At 36.7% G+C, this 20,547-nt stretch overlaps 1 protein-coding gene and 1 pseudogene across 2 annotated transcripts in view; both read left to right on the top strand.

The window, feature by feature from the left end:
• The window catches only part of ZCWPW2 (zinc finger CW-type and PWWP domain containing 2), a 119,192-nt gene that overhangs the window by 52,979 nt on the left and 45,666 nt on the right, over positions 1–20,547 (top strand). Inside the window, exons 5-6 of one of the 2 annotated variants that reach the window (XM_060180459.1) lie at positions 2,606–2,720; positions 11,414–11,460. In XM_060180459.1, coding sequence (XP_060036442.1) covers positions 2,606–2,720; positions 11,414–11,460 — 162 coding nt within the window. The remainder of the gene's footprint in view (positions 1–2,605; positions 2,721–11,413; positions 11,461–20,547) is intronic. The other variant, XM_060180460.1, reaches the window with a different exon arrangement.
• On the top strand, positions 16,207–16,281 carry LOC132535357 (small nucleolar RNA U3; annotated as a pseudogene).

Below are 20,547 nucleotides of genomic sequence, written 5' to 3' on the forward strand. Positions count from 1 at the left end.
ATTCCGCACCTGAAGTCTCTGGACACAGTCTGAAGTGAAGCATGCTGAGGTGGCACTCGTTGTGTTGATTAGGTTGTGATCAGCAGATGCAATATTATTTGATATGAATTGAGAGAAGCATGCAGGAAAGTGCACCCCACCCTAAGGTTCCAGGACTGGGGGAAATATAGGCTCTATAGTGGAAGTGTGAGGTTCCTGCTGTCTTAGGGTTCAAGAAGACAATAGTTATTGTTATCATCATATTATTTGGTAATTGGGTTAACTTTGAAAAGTCCCTTTGTTAGGATTTGCTGTATAATACCCAGCATCTTGTATAGAGCTGTGCCACCATTTGCTTCTGTTCTCCCTGGTCTAGGCTTTTGAGAGAGTCAGCATATCAAAGACTCAGCCTATGTATTAAAAAGACTCAGTCTGTGCTTTAAAAATTTTGATACTTACAATCAAATTTTCCCCTCTCATATTAATTAAATAGTGATTTATATGACTACAATTTAATAGGAGTGTACATAAACACCATTCCCATCACCGAAGACTGTATCCCACCCGACCCACCCCACCCCCTGCCACTCCGGGAAGTGAATTAACCACTCTCCCCTTCACCACAGGGTCTTTACTTTGGTGCCCTACTCTAGATTCAGTCAGATCCTGCTTTTAGTTTCTCTTTCTGTTCTTCGTTCTCAACTTCTGTTGATGAATGGGATCATCCCATACTCATCTTTATCTTTCTGACTTAGCACACTTAGCATAATTCCTTCTAGCTCCATCCAAGATGGGTCAGAGAAGGTGGGTTCACTGTTCTTAATAGCTGTGGAATATGTATTTCATAAGTTTTTTTTTTAAAAATTCTTTATTGGGGGTTAATGATTTATAGTCAACAATAAAATACAATAGTTTGTACATGCATAACATTATCACATAACAATACAGCCCCCACTAAGTCTTCCTCTGCCATCATGTTACAGGACCTGAACTCTCCACCCCACTCCAGAGTCTTTTACTTTGGTGCAATACACCAACTCTGGTCCAAGTTGTGTTTAGAGTTTACCCTTCTGATCTTGTTTTTCAACTTTTTTTTTTTGAGTTCTCTTCCCTATTTTTAAATTTTATTTTATTTAAGAAAGGAGACATTAACAAAACCATAGAGTAAGAGGGGTACAGTTACACACAATTCCCATAACCCTATCTCCATATCCCATCCCCTCCCCTGATAGCCTTCCCTTTCTCTATCCCTCTGGGAGTATAGATCCAGGGTCCTTGTTGAGGGTTGCAGAAGGTGGAAGGTCTGGCTTCTGTAATTGTTTCCCCGCTGAACATGGGTGTTGACTGGTCGATCCATACTCCCAGTCTGCCTCTCTCTTTCCCTAGTAGGGTGGGTCTCTGGGGAAGCGGAGCTCCAGGACACATTGATGGGGTCGTCTGTCCAGGGAAGTCTGGTCAGCATCTTGCTGGCATCTGGAACCTGGTGGCTGAAAAGAGAGTTAACATACAAAGCCAAACAAATTGTTGAACAACCATGGACCTAAAGACTGGAATAGTGCAGATGAAGTGTTTGGGGGTATTCCCTGCATGCTCTTGTGTACTTTTGCTTTCAACTTCTATCTTTGACTGAAAAACTCGACAGCTAATTATGCCAAAGAACTAACATATAATATTTCATTTAATACATGTGAAACCTTATTTACTTATAGATTAATTTATATATTTATTAACAAGAGCATCACTCCAGCACATGTAATGCCAGGGAACAAAAGTAGGACCTTAGGCTTGAGGATCCAATGCTTTATCCATTGTGCCCTTGGGCTATGAAACTCATGAAGAAACCTTCTGATATGTATACCTTTACTCATATTTTACAGATGAAGTTGGGGCATGAAAGGTTTAAAATATCTGCTATAGCTCCTTAACTATATACAAATGGAATCATTTTTTTTTTTTTTGCCTCCAGGGTTATTGCTGGGGCTCAATGCCTGCACTACAAATCCACTGCTTCTGGAGGCTTTTTTTTCCCATTTTATTGTCCTTGTTGTGGTTGTTATTATTATTGCTGTTGTAGATATTGTTGTTGTTGGACAGGACAGAGAGAAATCGAGAGAGGGGATGAGAAAACAGAAGGAGAGAAAGATAGACACCTGCAGACTTGCTTCTGAAGTGACCCCCCTGCAGGTGGGGGAGCTGGATCTCAAACTGGTATCCTTAAGCCGGTCCTTGTACTTTGCACCATGTGCACTTAACCTGCTGCGCTACTGCCCAGCCCCCATCAATTTTTTTATAAGGAGAAACTTTTAAATTTCTACCACTTCAATATCATAGCTAGGTTACTTAAAATACAACCAATATTATTCTAATTTGTTTTAACAGCAAATACTTTACTATATTATTGATCTGAACTTTTTGTACTTTTCAAAATGTGAGATAAAATGTCATTATCTTGGTGGATATAGAATCTATCTACATGTTTCCCACAACTTTACTGTATAATAATCAGACACCAAACTCTTAATTTATTGTGCAAGACTTGCATTATTTAGTTTTAATCGCTAAGAGTTATGAATGTTAAAACAAAAGCATGTGTTAACATGAATCTTATTTTTCTATATTTCAATAGCCAGGAAAATGTAAGATTAAAAAGAATTGGTACAAAAGTGCACTACAAGAAGCATACCTCCTTTGTGGATATTCTCATGAGCAAAGAGTGGAAATGTGCTACTTATCAAAACATGGTATATGAGTTTATTATTATTATTACCATCACTATTATTTATAATTATAAATTAACAATTTATTCAGATGCATGCTTTCCAAAATATTTAAAAATCTCTATCTTCATGAGGAAATAGTATACATCTTTATCTATTGAAAAAAATTTATATGGTTTAATAGTATATATTTTGTCACAGGAAATTATTTTCAATGACTATACATAAATTTTGTTTAAACACAGTGGTTTTAGTGAGTGCATCTGTCAACTTTGCTTTTAGACTACCTAGATCCTCCTTTTGTGTATTTCAAAATCAGAAGGCTTAATTTTAAAGTATACTCCTGGGAACAGAATTTCACTTGGACAATAGTCCTTTAAATAATTTTTGTCAAAATAAGTTCAAGTCAAGGATAAAAGATAATCTTTAACTTTTGTAATTAAGTACAAATAATGTTTGAGGTGATTTTCAGAGAATTTTCCCTTTAATCATAAATATTATGATTAAATGTAGGGGGGGTGATAGAGAAGGAGAAGTACTGAGCATACACAGTACTTCTAGCTTTTTAACTGAACTCACTACATGTAGTTATAACATTTTGACATCTAAAAAATATGGTCATGTGAGAGATGATGTCTAATAAACTTAAATATGCTTATTTTTTCTACTTAGTGAACATAAGAATTTTCTATCTTATGAGGCCTGCCATACTTTATAACTTTTAAGTTCTAAAAAATATCATTTTTATAACAGATCACTCAAGGGATCTGGCTATTGGAGTTGAATGAAGTTTAAAGTATAGTTATTTTGGAAAAGTATATACATTTTTAAATTGTATATGAAAATATTCTATTTAAGGAAAAGCTTTTTAATTAAGCTAAGTGTAGGTGTTTTTTTTTTTTTTTGACAGGAAGAGAAAATTTGAGAGAGGGGAAGACAGGGAGGGAGAGAGATACCTGCAGCTCTGCTTCACCACTTGTGAAGCTTCCTTTCTGCAAGTGGGGCCAGGGGCTTAAATCTGGGTCCTTGCACATGGTCACATGTACACTCAACTAGATGTGCCACCACCCAGCTCCTGAAGCATAGATTTTAAGACAAATGAATAAGTTTGAAAAGAATTTTAAAAGAATGACAAGTATACTACTCTGGTTCACTGTGAAACTAGGAAATTTATTGCCACAGATGTGAGTTTGTATTTTGTGCTAAAAATACAATGTCTAAGGCTGAGGAGATATCATAGTGGTTATACCTGAGGCTCCCAGGTTCAACCCTCAGTGCCACCTTAAACCAGAGCTGAACAATGCTCTAGATTCTCTCTCTCTCTCTTTCTCTTTCTCTCTCTCTTCCTCCCTCCCTCCTTCTTTCTCTGTATCTCTCTCATTAAAATAAAAGAAACTGAAATATTAAAAAAGAAAAAGTATAATATTTGTTTATTAACAATGCAATAAAGATTGAATTCATTATATTGCCACAAATACAGTTTTATGCCTTGTATAGACTATAATACATTTGCTAGGTTTAACCAAAGTAAACTTTGAAATAGTTAATATTTTAAAATATTAATACTTTAAAACGATATAGTTATTTAGCTTTTCAAGTTACATTAGTGACCCTGGAAGTGGCTCAGCATGTACATAGACCATTTGCTTGTTGGATAATCTGATAATTTTTGCATGTAAAATATGATATGATTCAGTTCAATTATAGAGAGCCATGTGCTGAATACTTCCACTTTGGCCCTGAATTGGCTAAAGTGAAGTGGTGTCTGAACAGACATTGATTCATTCATTATTTGCCATAACTTCACTCACTCACTTACTTCATACTCCTCATTGTCCCCAGAATAGACATTCGGATATTCAGTTTAATGTGTGTGTGTGTGTGTGTGTGTGTGTGTGTGTGTGTGTGTGTGTGTATGAAATAGAGAAATTGAGAGGAGAGGGTGTGATAGAGAAGGAGAGAGTGGATAGGCTGGTTGAGCATACACAGTACCAGTGCAGCGACCTGGGTTTTAGTTCCCAGTCCCCACCTTTTGTGAAGTGACCCACCTGCAGGTGGGGAGCTGGGGGCTCGAACAGGTATCCTTAGGCTGATCCTTGCATTTTGTGTCACCTGCGCTTAACCTACTGCGCTATTGCCTGATTCCCCTCCTTTAGCGTATTTTATAGTGTCATATAGTTGTAGCTTTTTGAAGAATGACTTCTTAGTAGTATATATTTATGTCTTTGTAGTTATTTTCAAAACACCAAATAATACTCACTGTGTATATATGCACTACAGTTTACTTATCCCTTCATCTACTGAAGGATATCTTGCTAGCCTCCAGGTTTTAACAGTTATAAAGAGCTGCTTATATATCCTTTGCAGATTTTTCTGTTGTGCTGGCTCTTGTCACCAATGCTGGGGCTTCACTGCTCCAAGTCAACATTTTCATCTAGAAAGATACAGGAAATAAGGGAAATATACTATTGTATTGAAGCTTCATTCAGTACAGTAGGGAACAGGTTTGAACCTATGTTGTATGCATGATGAAGCAGACATGCTCCAAGGTGAGCTATCTTGTTGGCCTTCTTGTGTAGGCTTTTGTGTATGTGTAATTCAACTTTTGGGGGTAACCAAGAATTGCAATTGCTGGGTGATGTTTTAAGTAACAGCCAGCTTATATTCCAAAGTGACTCCACCATTTGGTATTTCTACCAGTAATCAACAACAGCCCCAATTTCTTCATGTCTTTGTCAAAATTTAGTGTATTAAGAGTACCAGATATTTGCCATTTTAATAGCTGTATAATGGCACCACAATATTGTTTAAATTTTTTTGAGAATGGTGTTACAGTATTGTTTGTAACTTTCTAGGACTGAATGATGATAAACATTTCTTCATATGCCTATTTGTCATATATGCTTATGACAAATGCCTTTATAGTCACTTTAAATTCATGATTTGATAATCCTGTTATCCTACATTTAAAAACCTGCTTCTGATACTCACATAATTTCCTTATAATTGTGTGTTTTGCCTTTTAGTATGCTTTGTAGTTTTTGTTTGTTTGTTTGTTTCATGGTTAGGTGAACAACATGTGCCAGGTAAGAAGGGTCTGTGGTAAATAGGCTTGAGGTTGTATATCGGTGTAAAGTTTGAGACCAGAGGAGGCATTCTACTGTTCTTGATTAGGCTCTAATCCTGGACTTTGAACCTAAGAAGTTCTCTTTTCACCCCTTTAGTAGGAACCTGGTAACTAAAGGAAATTGAAGTTGAATATTTTCTTTCCTCCATTCTGAAAGCTAAAGCAAGCTGGATCTGGTATTTCAGATTGGTTATTCTCAGAAAAATAATTCCAGTGTGTTAGGCACTGGTAAATATTTTCTCTTGAGGACAGAAGATATCTTGTTAAGAAATAGTCTGCTGCTATAAAGTATATTTCAAAACAGAGATTCCCCCACTATTAGAAGCACAAAAGATTTTTTTCTACTTCTCACTGTGGAAATCTCTTGGAGATAAACTCACAAATGTGTCTCCCATATGTTATATGCTTGGGTCCTTCTAGAGTTTTTAATTCTTAGGTTCATTCATATGGAGACTCCAGAAATCTACCACTTACAGTTCATTTTTTTTCCCTGTCCTGTATCTGACTGTTGTGGAGATTTCTGTTGTAAGTTACTTTTTGTATGTGCCTGTCTCTCCAAATTTGGGGTCAATGGTTTGCTTTGTGACCTCACTTCTCAGAGAGATCTATTGATTTTCAGTTTGCTCAGTGTTTTACTTGTTACGATGGAGTGGTGACTTCTAAGCTCCTTACACAGTAGAATGGAAACTGGACAAAGCTCTGTGTACCCTTTTAACACAATTCTCTCAACTGTCACATTTAAAGAAGCACACACAGGTTTTTTTTCTTTTTGGAAAGATTAAACATACTTTAAATGACAAGAGGTCATTGATTTATGTTAATATTTATATACCTCTCAATATGGTTGTAAATAAAAAACCTTTTAACCTCTGTTGTGGGGTCATGAGACGTTAGTACCTGTATCCATTTGGAACGTTTTCTTTTTCTGCCTGCAGCATCAGTTTTGCATTTTACAAATATGATGTGCTAATAACTAAGAAGAGGAGTAAAGGCCCTTGTAATTATACAGGTCTACATTTCCTGCTAGCTATTTTTCACTCTGTATGTGAAAGTCTCTACATGCAGAGATTTCTGAAGGGAGGAAATTAAACCTTTCTCATTAGGGGAAACTTAGCTCTTAGAAAATGGTTATGTTGTTGAAGTTGATCATAGGCCTATTGTTACTACTAGGGAAATCACTACTAATTGTAATGATTTTAAGCATATTGTCAGAATCTCATTTGGAATTTGAAAATAGGATGGTTGCTGATGCTCCTTTAAATAATTCCATGTTCCATTGGGAGATATGGTTCTGCAACTCCCCCCACCCCCATCCCTGCGGCTGCCAGTGTGATTCCACTGCTTCTAGTGGATGTTTTGTTCATATATATATATATATATATATATATATAGAGAGAGAGAGAGAGAGAGAGAGAGAGAGAGAGAGAGAGAGAGAAAGGGAAATACAGAGAGTAGTGATGGGGGCTCTAACCTGGGTCCTTGTATATGGTAAAATGTGAGCTCTGCCCAGTGAGTTCTATCTTGGTTCTGTAACCTTTAAACAGGAGGAGTGCCATGTACAATAGTTTGAATATCTCTGTTCCTTAAATACCTACTGGAGGTAAATTTTGCATAAGAATGATATATTTTTTGAAGAGAAACAGCGTTTCTACTTACTTGTCTATTAATTTGTTAAAATTCTGTTTTAAGGGGGTCGGGCGGTGGCGCAGTGGGTTAAGCGCATGTGGCGCAAAGCGCAGGGACCAGCGTAAGGATCCCGGTTCGAGCCCCCGGCTCCCCACCTGCAGGGGAGTCGCTTCACAGGCGGTGAAGCAGGTCTGGAGGTGTCTATCTTTCTCTCTCCTTCTCTGTCTTCCCCTCCTCTCTCCATTTCTCTCTGTCCTATCCAACAACGAATTGCGTCAACAAGGGCAATAATAATAACTACAACGAAGCTACAACAAGGGCAACAAAAGGGGGGGGGAATGGCCTCCAGGAGCGGTGGATTCATGGTGCAGGCACCGAGCCCAGCAATAACCCTGGAGGAGGAAGAAAAAAAAAAATTCTGTTTTAAATTTTTACTTCATTCTCAGAATGTGATCAGAATCTATTGAATCCAATTGCAATTTTCAAGTTCTTTTGTGATATATTAAGTATTTATAAAGATTAATATTTCATTGTGAATTTTATTGTTCCTAGAAATTTCAAAAGGACAAAGATACAAGTGAATTTATGTTATATTATAAATACTATCAGGTGCCATGGGACCCTCTTATAAATCTGGTATACATCATAGGATTTTTAAAATTTTTTTTCTAGATCTTGAGTTTTTTTTTTGCTATTTTATTATTGTATATCAATTATTTCCAACTATGTTAAAAGACTAAACTAATTATCACTATTCACTATTTTTTCCACTTTATTGGGGACTTAATGAGTTAGAATATGGTTGCTGACACATGGGTACATCAAGAGCCTAAGGCCTTCACTTCCTCCCAATCTCTCTTTCCCCAGAATCTTTTGCTTTGGTGCAGTACACCTCACCTAGACCAAGTTCTCTTTTGAGTTATCCTTTTATGTTCTTCTTTTTTAAGTTACACCTGCCATTAAGACCATTTCTCTTTTTGGCTTCACTCAGTTAACATAATGCCTTCTGGCTCCATCCAAGATGAAGCAAAGAACATGACTATATCATTTTAAACAACCCGGTAGTGTTACATTGTGTATGTGTACCACAACTTCGTAGCCACTCATCTGTCATTGGGCGTTTGGGTTGCTCCTAAGTTCTGGCTACTATGACTTGTGCTGCTAAACATAGGTGTACATAGAACTCTTCTTTTTCTTTCTTTCTTTCTTTTTAAATTTATTTCTTTATTGGGGAATTAATGCTTTACATTGAACAGTAAATACAATAGTTTGTACATGCATAACATTCCCCAGATTCCCATTTAACAATGCAACCCCCACTATGTCATTCATCATCTTTCATGAACCTGTATTCTCCCCACCCACCCACCCACCCCAGAGTCTTTTACTTTGGTGTAATACTCCAATTCCATTTCAGGTTCGACTTGTGTTTTCTTTTCTAATCTTGTTTTTTAACTTTGGCCTGAGAGTGAGATCATCCCATATTCATCCTTCAGTTTCTGACTTATTTCACTCAACATGATTTTTTCAAGGTCCATCCAAGATCGGCTGAAAACGGTGAAGTCACCATTTTTTATAGCTGAGTAGTATTCCATTGTGTATATAGACCACAACTTGCTCAGCCACTCATCTGTTGTTGGACACCTGGGTTGCTTCCAGGTTTTGGCTATTACAAATTGTGCTCCCAAGAACATATGTGTACACAGATCTTTTTGGATGGATGTGTTGGGTTCCTTAGGATATATCCCCAGGAGGGGAATCGCAGGGTCATAGGGTAGGTCCATTTCTAGCCTTCTGAGAGTTCTCCAGACTGTTCTCCACAGAGGTTGGACCAATTGACATTCCCACCAGCAGTGCAGGAGGGTTCCTTTGACCCCACACCCTGTTCAGCATTTGCTGCTGTTACCTTTTCTGATGTATGACATTCTCACAGGAGTGAAGTGATATCTCATTGTTGTCTTGATTTGCATTTCTCTGACAATCAGAGACTTGGAGCATTTTTTCATGTGTTTCTCGGCCTTTTGGATCTCTTCTGTGGTGAATATTCTGTCCAAGTCCTCCCCCCATTTTTGGATGGGGTTATTTGTTGTCTTGTTGTTGAGTCTGGCAAGCTCTTTATATATGTTGGTTATTAAACTCTTATCTGATGTATGGCATGTAAAGATCTTCTCCCATTCTGTGAGGGGTCTCTTGGTTTGGGTAGTGGTTTCTTTTGCTGTGAAGAAGCTTTTTAATTTGATGTAGTCCCATAGGTTTATATTTGCCTTAGTTTTCCTTGTAATTGGATTATTTTCACTGAAAATGTCTTTAAAATTTATGCAGAAAAAAGTTCTGCCAATATTTTCCTCTAAGTATCTGATAGTTTCTGGTCTAACATCCAAGTCCTTGATCCACTTGGAATTTACTTTTGTATTTGGTGAAATACAGTGATTCAGTTTCATTCTTCTGCATGTTTCAACCCATTGTTTCCAACACCATTTGTTGAAGAGACTGCTTTTCTGTTAGGGAGTTGGGCGGTAGTACAGCGGGCTAACAGCACGTGGCTAACAGCACGTGGCTCAAAGCGCAAGAACTAGCATAAGGATCTCAGTTCGAGCTCCTGGATCCCCACCTGCAGGGAAGTCCCTTCACAGGTGTTGAAGTAGGTTTGCAGGTGTCTATCTTTCTCTCCCCCTCTCTGCCTTCCCTCCTCTCTCTATTTCTCTCTGTCCTATCTAACAACGATGACATCAATAACAACAACAATAACTATAGCAATAACTACAACAACAATGAAAAACAACGGCAACAAAAGGGGAAATAAATAAAAATAACTCTCTGATAGTTGTTTCCCCCTCCCCTCCCCTTTTTTGCTAGAGCAGTGCTCAGCTCTGGCTTATGGTGGTGCAGGGGATTGAACCTGGGACTTTGGAGCCTCAGGCATGAGGGTCTTTTTGTATAACCATTATGCTATCTATCCCTGCCCTGGTATTTTTTTCCTTTGGGTAAATTACCAGGAGGGAAATTTCTGGGTATTTGTTGGTTCATTTCTAGTTTTCTGAGAAGTCTCCAGCCTGTTTTTCTATGAGGGTTGGACCGATTTGCATTCTCACCAGCAATGTAAAAGGGTTCATTTCCCCCCACATCCTCACTAACCTTTGTTTTTTCTGTCCTTTCTGATGTAAGATACTGTCACAGATATCAAATGGTATCTCACTGTTGTCTTTATTTGCATCTCTCTAATAATCAGCGACTTTGAGCACTTTCTCTTATTGGATCTCTTCCTCAGTCAAGATTCTATCCATGTTGTCATACCATTTTCCAGTGGGGTTGTTTGTCTAAAATACTTATTTAAATGTTAAAATAGTGGACTATTATTTAAAAGTTGGCACAGTAGCAAACTATGTCACCACTAAACTATTTTATGTTTGTACTACAATCAAATATCTTAATGAAACATTTCTCAGAATCATATAGTGACTCATAATTATAACCAGGTACACTAAATGGTAACTTGATCTCCAACTAGTCATCTGGATTTATAAGAGAGGAAGTTTGTCAGATAAGTATACAAATTCCATGGAGCCAGGCAGTGGTGCACCTGGTTAAGCACACACATTACCGTGTGCAAGGACTCAGGTTCAAGCCCCTGGTCCCCACCTGCAGGAGGAAAACTTCATAAGTGGTGAAGCAGGGCTGCAATTGTCTCTCTGTCTCTTCCCCTCTCTATCTCCCCTGCCTCTCTCAATTTCTGTCTGTCTCTATCTGATAATAATTTTTAAAAACCCAAATTCCTGATATTATTACTTTTGAATCACATTGTAATGCCATCTGTAGCATGCTGAGTTTATTAGTATTTCATCCAAAGGACCACTGAAAGTATGTATAATAATACGAGAATGTTCAAAACTCTAATTGTGTAACTTTGCATTTAAACAGAATCATAAGAAATTTTTTTATTTACCCATGTTTTACTATCTTACAGATAAATCCAAAGCAGGGGCCAAAGCTGCTGGGGTGTCCAAGAAAAGGGTGAGATTATGCTTCATAAAATATATAGATGTTAAATTCCATCTGATGCATTCAATCTTGAAAGAAAATTATATTTAAAAGTAAACTGATATGTGATTAAATTTTCTTTCTAAGTGATAGTTGAATGTGTATGTCCTTTTTCAGTTGACTCTAGAATATAGTATTTATAGCTATTTATGCAAGTTTTAAAGATTATTAGGGACAAGAGTAATAGAACATTTAGAGTTAACAAACAACTATATATTTAAATTATATTTCATGTACACATTTTGCATGCTAAGGTGTTTAATTTTTTTATATATCATGTTACTGTAGTGTGTGCAACAATCTCATGGAAAATTTGAATAATTAAAATTCATAGTTTAATGCAAGCTTTATCTAAAAATTGAAAGTATTAGCAATTTGAATGAACTTAGTAAGTCTACCATCTTTTTATCAGGAGGATTTTAGTGGTTTATAATCAACAGAAATTGCAGTTGCTTGTACATGTGTAAAATTTCTCAGTTTTCTGCAAAACAATTTATACCCTCCAGCTCCTCCTCCACCAATGCATTTTCTATTGCAAGCAGTGAGATGTGCAGCTTTATTGACTGGCTAAACTAGGTAGAATGAGTCATGACAGTCTCCTCAGCACACCAGTAAAAAAAAGAGAGACAGTGATTAAGAAAAAATCTCTTGGATAAAAACTATGTTGTTGCCATAAGAAAAAGAGTTGTAATGAAAGGTAACTCTAGAGGGCCAAGCGGTAGCACAGTGGGTTAAGCGCACATGGTGCGAAGCACAAAGACTGGTGTAAGGATCTGGGTTCGAGTCCCTAGCTCCCTACCTGCAGGGGGGTCGCTTCACAAGCGGTGAAGCAGCTCTGCAGGTGTCTATCTTTCTCTCTCCTTCTCTGTCTTCCCATCCTCTCTCAATTTCTCTCTTTCCTGTTCGGCAACAAAAGCTGTTACAACAATAATAATAGCAACAAGGGCAACAAAAATGGGAAAAATAACCTCCAGGAGCAATGGATTTGTAGTGGAGGCACAGAGCCCCAGCAATAACCCTGAAGGCAAAAAAAAAAAAAAAAAAAAAAAAGAAGAAGAGAAAAGAAAAGAAAAGAAAAAGGGAAAAAAAGTAATTCTATCCTTGTAGTAGTTCCTGTGCTATGTGATGAGATTGAAATTGGTTTTGGGTGAACTCAGGCGAAGTTGAGTATAATCTGGGGGGAATAAAGAAGGGGTGTTGGACAGGACCTATAAATGAACACGCAATGAGCTGAGTAACTTTTTTCCTCCCTATGGTATCCTTATTTTTTTTAAGTTATTAGTACTTTTTAAAAACATTTTTTAATTTTTTATTTATAAAAAGGAAACTGACTAAACCATAGGATAAGAGGGATACAACTTCACACAGTTCCTACCACCAGAACTCTGTATCCCATCCTCTTCCTGATAGCTTTCCTAGTATTTAACCCTCTGGGAGTATGGACTCAAGGTCATTGTGGGATTCAGAAGATAGAAGGTCTGGCTTCTGTAATAGCTTCCCCGCTGAACATGGACGTTGACAGGTGGATCCATACTCCCAGCCTGTCTTTCTCTTTCCCTAGTGGGGAAGGGCTGTGGGGAAGCAGAGCTCCAGGACATATATATATATTTTTTAAACAAAGCATTGTACACTTTTGGCTGGTATTGGGGATAGAACCTGAGACCGGAAAGCCTCAGGCATAAAAGTCTTTTGCATAATTGTTATGCAATCTCCCTGTTCTTTTTTGTATTCGGAATATACATTTTTGTGAGTCTTTCAAAGAAGATTTTGGAGCTGAGTACTCGTAGAGTGCATATATTACAGTGCAAGCCCCTGGGTCCCCACTTGCAAGGGGTGGGGGCAGAGCTTCAAGTGTGGTGAAACAGTGCTACAGGTATGCCTCTTTCTCTTTCCCTTTCTGTCTACCCCTTCTCTCTCAGTTTCTTTCTGACTCTATCCAAAACAATAAAATAAAATATAATAGGTAGATAAATAAAAAAGAAAAGTAAAAAAAACAAACAGACTTTAGCTTTATTATTTAAAAAAAAATCTGGTTAGTGATATAGCTTACTCTGTGACTGCCATGTGGGAGACCCAGGTTTAAACCCAAAACATTCCCCTCCCTCCTTCTCCTTTCCCAGAATCCTTTGCTTTGATGTAATGTACCGCACTCCGTCTAAGTTTTGACTTGAGTTTTCTCTTTTTATACTCCTGTTTCTCTAGTTCCACCTATAAGTAAGATCATTCAGTATTTGTCCTCTTTTTGACTTATTTCATTTACCATGATGTCTTCAACCTCCATTCAAGATGAGGCACAGGAGATTGCTGCATCATTTCTGACAGGAGAGTAGTATTCGATTGTATATAATTACTACTGTTTTCTATTCCACTGTCCTCTGTTCTTGGGCATCTGGGTTGATTCCAAGTTTTGGCAATAACAAATTGTGCTGCCGTGAACTTCCTCTGGATAGTTTCTTTCTAAATCCTCATTTCATTTTCTAACCATGTAGTTGTTTTGTTGTTATTGTTGTTCCTTCCTTGTTGTTCCTACATCCAACGATGTAGTTGTTTTGTTATTGTTATTCCTTATTGTTTTGTTGTTATTGTTCTTCCTTCCTTCCTTCCTTCCTCCCTTCACTTCTTTCTTTCTTTCTTTTTCTCTCTTTCTTTCTTTCTCTCTTCCTCTCTCTCTCTTTCTTTATTTCAACAGAGCACTGATCAGCTTTGGTTTGTTGTTGTGTGGGGGATTGAACCCAGGACTTTTGGAGCCTCAGGCATGAGAGTCTTTACATAACCATTATACTATCTGTATAATAGTATAGTGCCCTGCCCCTGTATTTTGGTTATTAGTCTTTTATCTGAATTATTATATAAAGATCTCCCATTCTGTTTGGTGTCTTTCTGTTCAGGTGATGTTAACCTTCACTTTTCAGTTTGCTGCAGTCCCATTGGTTTATTGGTTTACTTATTTACTTATTTATTTTCTTTGCTGTTGGACTTGAGTCTTTGAAGAAATTTCTGTAGCATAAATCATGAAGTGTTCTGCCATTGTTATCTTCTATGTATTTGATAGTTTCTGGCCTAATGTTCATGTCTTTGATCCACTTGGATTGACTTTAGTGCACAGTGATAACATGACAGTTCAATTTCATTCATAGTCATGTTTCAACCCAGTTTTCCCCAACACCACTTGTTGAAGAAACTATCCTTTCTTTAGTTAATGTTTTGGGCCCCCTTATAAAAAGTGAGTTGTCTACAGATGTGAGGGCTTATTTCTGGGCTCTCAATTCTATTCCACTAGTCTATGTGTCTATTTTGGTTTCAGTACCAGATGGTTTTGATTACAATAGATCTGTGAAATGGTTTGAGAACAGAAGTGTGATGCCTCCTATCTTACTAATATTTCTAAAGAATGCTTTTTGTAATCCTATAGACTTCCTGGTTCCAGATAAATTTTCATAGCTTTTGTTTTATTCCTCTAAATAAAGGTATGGCTAGGGATACAACATAATGATTATGCAAAAAAGTTCATGCCTGGAGCTCTGAACTCATAGGTTCAATCCCAGACACCATCATAAGCCAGAAATAAGTAATATTTTGGTTGCTCCATCTCTCTCTCTCTCTCTGTATCTTTCTCTAAGAATCTCTGTCATTAAAATAAATAAAGTATGTTTTTTTAAAAGTTGGTGATACCTTGATGGGAATGGCATAAATCTGTATATGGCTCTCCACTACCTGCTTTTCTATCTTAAAAAGTCAGCCCAGAACACACATGCATGATGCCCTGGTGTGCCAAAAAAACCCACTTTTATTAAAGATAAAGGAGGGAGATACAGAGACTGTCTGTATACATGTGGTGCCAGGGGTCAAACCCTATACTTTACATATGTCATGTCTGTGCTCTATCTCTGCACCACTTTTTAGACCACGAAAATCATTATTTTATTTTACTTATTTTAAAAAAATATTTATTTATTTACTTATTTTACTTATTTTCCCTCTTTTGTTGCCCTTATTTAACATTGTTGTGGTTATTGATGTTGTTGTTGTTGGATAGGACAGAGAGAAATGGAGAGAGGAGGGGAAGACAGAGAGGGGGAGAGAAATACGGACACCTGCAGACCTGCTTCACTACCTGTGAAGCGACTCCCCTGCAGGAGGGAAGCCGGGGGCTCAAACCAGGATCCTTACTCAGGTCCTTGTGCTTTGCACTACTTGTGCTTAACCTGCTGCACCACCGCCCGACTCCAATTTCTTTATTTTACCCTTTTGTGTTTTGGCGGTAAAAGGGACTTTTCACTAGGTGAATAAGGCTGATTTTCAAGAAGAATTTCAATCCCATAAAACACATTTCCCTTTGAAAAAGAAATAGAACTTGTATATATTTCTGAAGTTGTACCCGGAATGAGTATGCGGGTTAGTGCAGGGTTGTTACTGTAATTGAAATTATTTAGACTACAATTATAAATATAATCACTACTATCACTTCTATGTATTGACTTATTTTTACCAGTGACTCTTTTTTTTTTTTTTAATTTTTTATTTAAGAAAGGATTAGTGAACAAAAGCATAAGGTAGAAGGGGTACAACTCCACACAATTCTCAACACCCAATCCCCATAACCCACCCCCTCCCATGGTAGCTTTCCCATTCTCTATCCCTCTGGGAGCATGGACCCAGGGTCGTTGAGGGTTGCAGAAGGTAGAAGGTCTGGCTTCTGTAATTGCTTCCCCGCTGAACAAGACTATACTTTCAGGGATCATTTCTATAGTTTGTTACCAGTGACTCTTAATGAAGACAGTAATGACCCTAGGACAGTTCTACTCAAAGTGTGTCCAGGGGGTCGGGCGGTAGTGCAGCTGGTTAAGCTCACATTGGCACGAAGTTCAAGGACCAGTGTAAGGATCCCGGTTAGAGCACCCAACTTCCCACCTGCAAGGGAGCCACTTCACGGGTAGTGAAGCAGGTTTGCAGGTGTCTATCTTTTTCTCCCCCTCTCTGTCTCCCTTCCTCTCTCAATTTCTCTCTGTCCTATCCAACAACAACAACAGTAATGACGGCAACAATAATGACAACAAGGGCAACAAAATGGGAATAATGGCCTCCAGGAGCAGTGGATTCCTAGTGTAGGCACCAGGCTCTTAGCAATAACCCTGGAGGCAAACAAACAAACAAACAAACAAACAAAAAATACACAAGTGTGTCCATTGATCATCAATGGTCAATGAGCCAGTTTTCTTTGTTATGCTGACACAAAAATGAGAGTAACTAACATCATATATAGAAATTTGAGCGTTGCTTCTCTTGAATGTAATAATAGAACTTGTATTTTGTATGTCTTCATTTTTCATTTTGTCTTAAGTAATTTAATTTCATAAAAATATCTGCCCAAGTGGTGGCATAATGGCTGGAGTCTAGCTCTTCAAACTATGAGGTCCATTAATCTGAGAGTTACACTTGATAAAAACAAGGGAAGAGTTAGATAATTTCTAAATCCACTCCTGCTCTAAAGCTCTATAGGTTATGAAATGTTTATTATAGCTTAATAAGCACTTTCAGAAGGTAAAAAGAGAGTGTGCAAGTCAGAGTAAATAGTTAATTATCCCTAGTATTAAAGAAATAAAAATGAAAGGAGTAGCATACCAGGGAGACCAGTCATAAAACTTACAGTGTTGTCTGTCATAAATTCTGAAAGATGTTTAGGTATATGTGTATACTCAAACATAATACACATTCAGGAAGAAATACAATGTGGAAAGATTATAAACTTGTAAACGATCCAGTTTTGACTTCATTAATTATTGATAGTATTGCTACTTTGTTTTGTGACATTAGGCAAGTTAACATCTTTTTGTCTCATTGAATTAATCTCTGTATTGGGAACAATAATAATTACCTTGTATGATTGTTATAAAGGTTAATGTGAAAATTATAATAGCACATAATTACTATATTCTAACAGGCTTGTTTAATAAAAGGCAGTATATATTCTCACTAACTTATCCTTAAAAATAGATAAAGTAGGCAGGGAGGTGGCTTAGTGCAAAGTTAACACAGATTAGACCCTGAGTTTGATATCCCACACTGCATATACTATAGTGATGTTTTGATCTCTCTCTCTCTCAACCCCCCTTCACAAAGGTAAATAAATAAATTTTTAAAAAGACACAAAGTAAGAATGTGATCATATTAAAATGTATCATATTTGTAACGACATCATAGTCTTACTGGATCATTAAAATTAGGCAAGGGTATTTTTTTTAATTCTGCCTTTTCATTTTTTTTTCTGGGTAAATAATAACATATCTGAATGATATAATTTTAAAAATCATCTAAAATCCATCATATAATTAAACCATTTTTATTAATATATATTTATCTATAGTCATTTTTATATGTATGTTTGTATGAGTAGTATGCCATTAATATTTTAATTCCTGCATTATATCAAAAATATTTCCCATGCTTTTTATAGTTTTTGTTACTTTAAAGAATATTTATTTTTAAGAGAGAGAAATTCAGAGGGAGAGGGAAGAGGGGAGGGAGAGGGGTAGAGGGAGAAGGGAAGTTCTTTCTGGCATTTGGTAGTGTCAGGGATTAAATTTGGCATCTCTGAAGCCTCAGTATTGCAAATCCTGTGTGCTAGTGTTATACTAGTCCTCGTGTCAACTCTGTATTATTTTGAAGAGGTTTTTCAGTAGAAATTTTCATTATGAGGAGTATAAATGTAGTTATAAGCCATTTCTCAGTTGTAATTTCAGAGCATCTGAAAAAAACCCAGCATTAATAATGTTCTACCTTTCATCTATGCCTGCATAAAGATATTTATAAATAAATGACTGTAAACAAAATATAGCATGCATAATTTCTATTCTTTATTAACATAATTTGGATTAATTAAACTCTACTTAAAAATATTTATTTATTCCATTTTGATGTCATTGTTGTTTTTTTAAAGACAGACACCTGCAGACTTGCTTCACTGCCTGTGAAGCGACTCCCCTGCAGGTGGGGAGCCAGGGGCTCGAACTGGGATTCTTATGCCAGTTCTTGGCTTTGGGCCACGTGCGCTTAAGATGCGCTACTGCCCAACTCCCTAAACTCTATTTTTACTTCATAATTTTGTTTAACATCTTCTCAAGTCAAAGAGATATTGAATTTCATGTGTTTTTTTTTTTGCATTTGACATATACAAGTGTCTTCATTGATTTAGCTATCTCCTTAGTATTTATGCTTATTTTGCACTTACATTTTAATAAATATTTCTGTAGGAAATATTGCTAGATATAGGCTTGCCAGCTAAAGGTATAAATATTTAAATATCTGTCAATATGCTAAATATTCTCCATCTAAACATCAGAAGCATTTCCCAACATTATCAGATGAATTACATTTCCTCATTAGTATAAGAGTTTATCTAAACTGCCTTTGCTCTCCTCCCCTCCCTCCTTTCCCTTCTCCTCCTCTTCCTTCTTTCCTCCCCTCCTTTCCCCTCCCCTCTCCTTTCTTTTTCTCCCCTCCCCCTCTCTTCTCACTTTCTCTCTCTTTCTTTTTCTCTTGTCTTTCTTTTTTTTCTCTTTCTTTCTCTTTTAATGAAAATGGTAAGCCTGCAAAGCTATTTGGCAATCTCAAGCATGTGCAAGGCTTTGAATTCATTCTCTACATTTTATTTTAAAGAAATAAATGTTATGGGTCGAAGGAATCTCAATAAGGATAGGAACCAAATATAATGTAAATTTCAGTTTGGAATTGTAAAACCAAAAAGACATCAGTGGAAAGGCTGGTGTAATTTGATTACTTGTTTAGTTAATAGTGTAGCAATGATTGTGTTGTGATTATTATGCAAAATGTTAACACTAGGGGGTGCTGAGTGTAGGAAATGCCACCATGCAACTTTCTGTAAATCTACTAACTTTATTTCAAACGTTAAAAGTCTTAGTTCTACCAAATCTCTGTGTGAAAGGACTATACCTGAATGCTGCTGTCAATGCTTTTCCTATTCTTATGCCACCTTTCGATTCCATCCTTATTTATACATTCGTTAGAATTTAAATGGAGAAAAATATACCCCTGTCATTTATTTTAGTTTAAAAAATATTCTATTTTATTTATTATTGCATAGAGACAAAAATTGAGAGGAGGGGGAGACAGAGAGAGATGGAAAGAAAGAGGCATCCGCAGCCCTGTTTCACCACTTGTGAAATTTTCCTCCTGCAGGTGGGGGCCAGGGGCTTGAACCTAGGTTCTTGCACACTAATGTGTGTGCTTAACGAGGTGCTCCACCGCCTGGCCCTCCACTGTTATTTTTATCTGCTAGTATTGTTTTTTTACTTTAGTGATATTGAGCATTTAAAAATAGTAGATATTATAGATAAAAAGCTGCATTTTCATACCCTTGTCCATTTCTTCCATGTTTTATTTTTTATTGACTTGTAGGTACTTTGCTTAGTTACTGGTTCTTAATACTTAATGAATATATTACAGCATTTTTTAGATTCCCTTTTAAATTATTTGCAGCTATTTTGTTGTACTTACACATCTTTTTTTTTTTCTTTAAGGTTTTAAGGGCATGATTTAAAAGAATTTCTTTTCATCAATATAAAATATGTTTATGATTCATTTAACATTTCTCCTCTTGTACTGATAACTCTTCAGTGAAAATCTTCATGAGTACAGATTCCCTGTGGTCACATATTTGGATTATTTTCTTAAGATAATTCCCTTCGGATAATTCACTATCAACTTACTCCATCCTTTCTTATTGTTTTAACTTGAATTTATTTGATTTAGGGTAAATGATATCTGAATTATTACATATTTCTGTGAATACTAATAATAGAAACATTACTATAGAATATAGAAATAGATTCTCTTTTATAATTTCTCTATATGCTTTCCTTGTATGTTAGTTACTTTTTTTTTTTCTTATTTTTTATTTGACAGGACAGAGAAAAATTGAGAGGGGGAAGGGAAGATAGAGAGGAAGAGAGAAAGACAGATACTTGCAGACCTGCTTCACTGCTTATGAAGTGTCCTCCCTGCAGAGGTAGACTAGGGGCTGAAACCCAGATCCTTAGGCAT

Source organism: Erinaceus europaeus, chromosome 21 (genome assembly GCF_950295315.1).
Source record: "Erinaceus europaeus chromosome 21, mEriEur2.1, whole genome shotgun sequence".
Lineage (NCBI taxonomy): Eukaryota > Metazoa > Chordata > Mammalia > Eulipotyphla > Erinaceidae > Erinaceus > Erinaceus europaeus.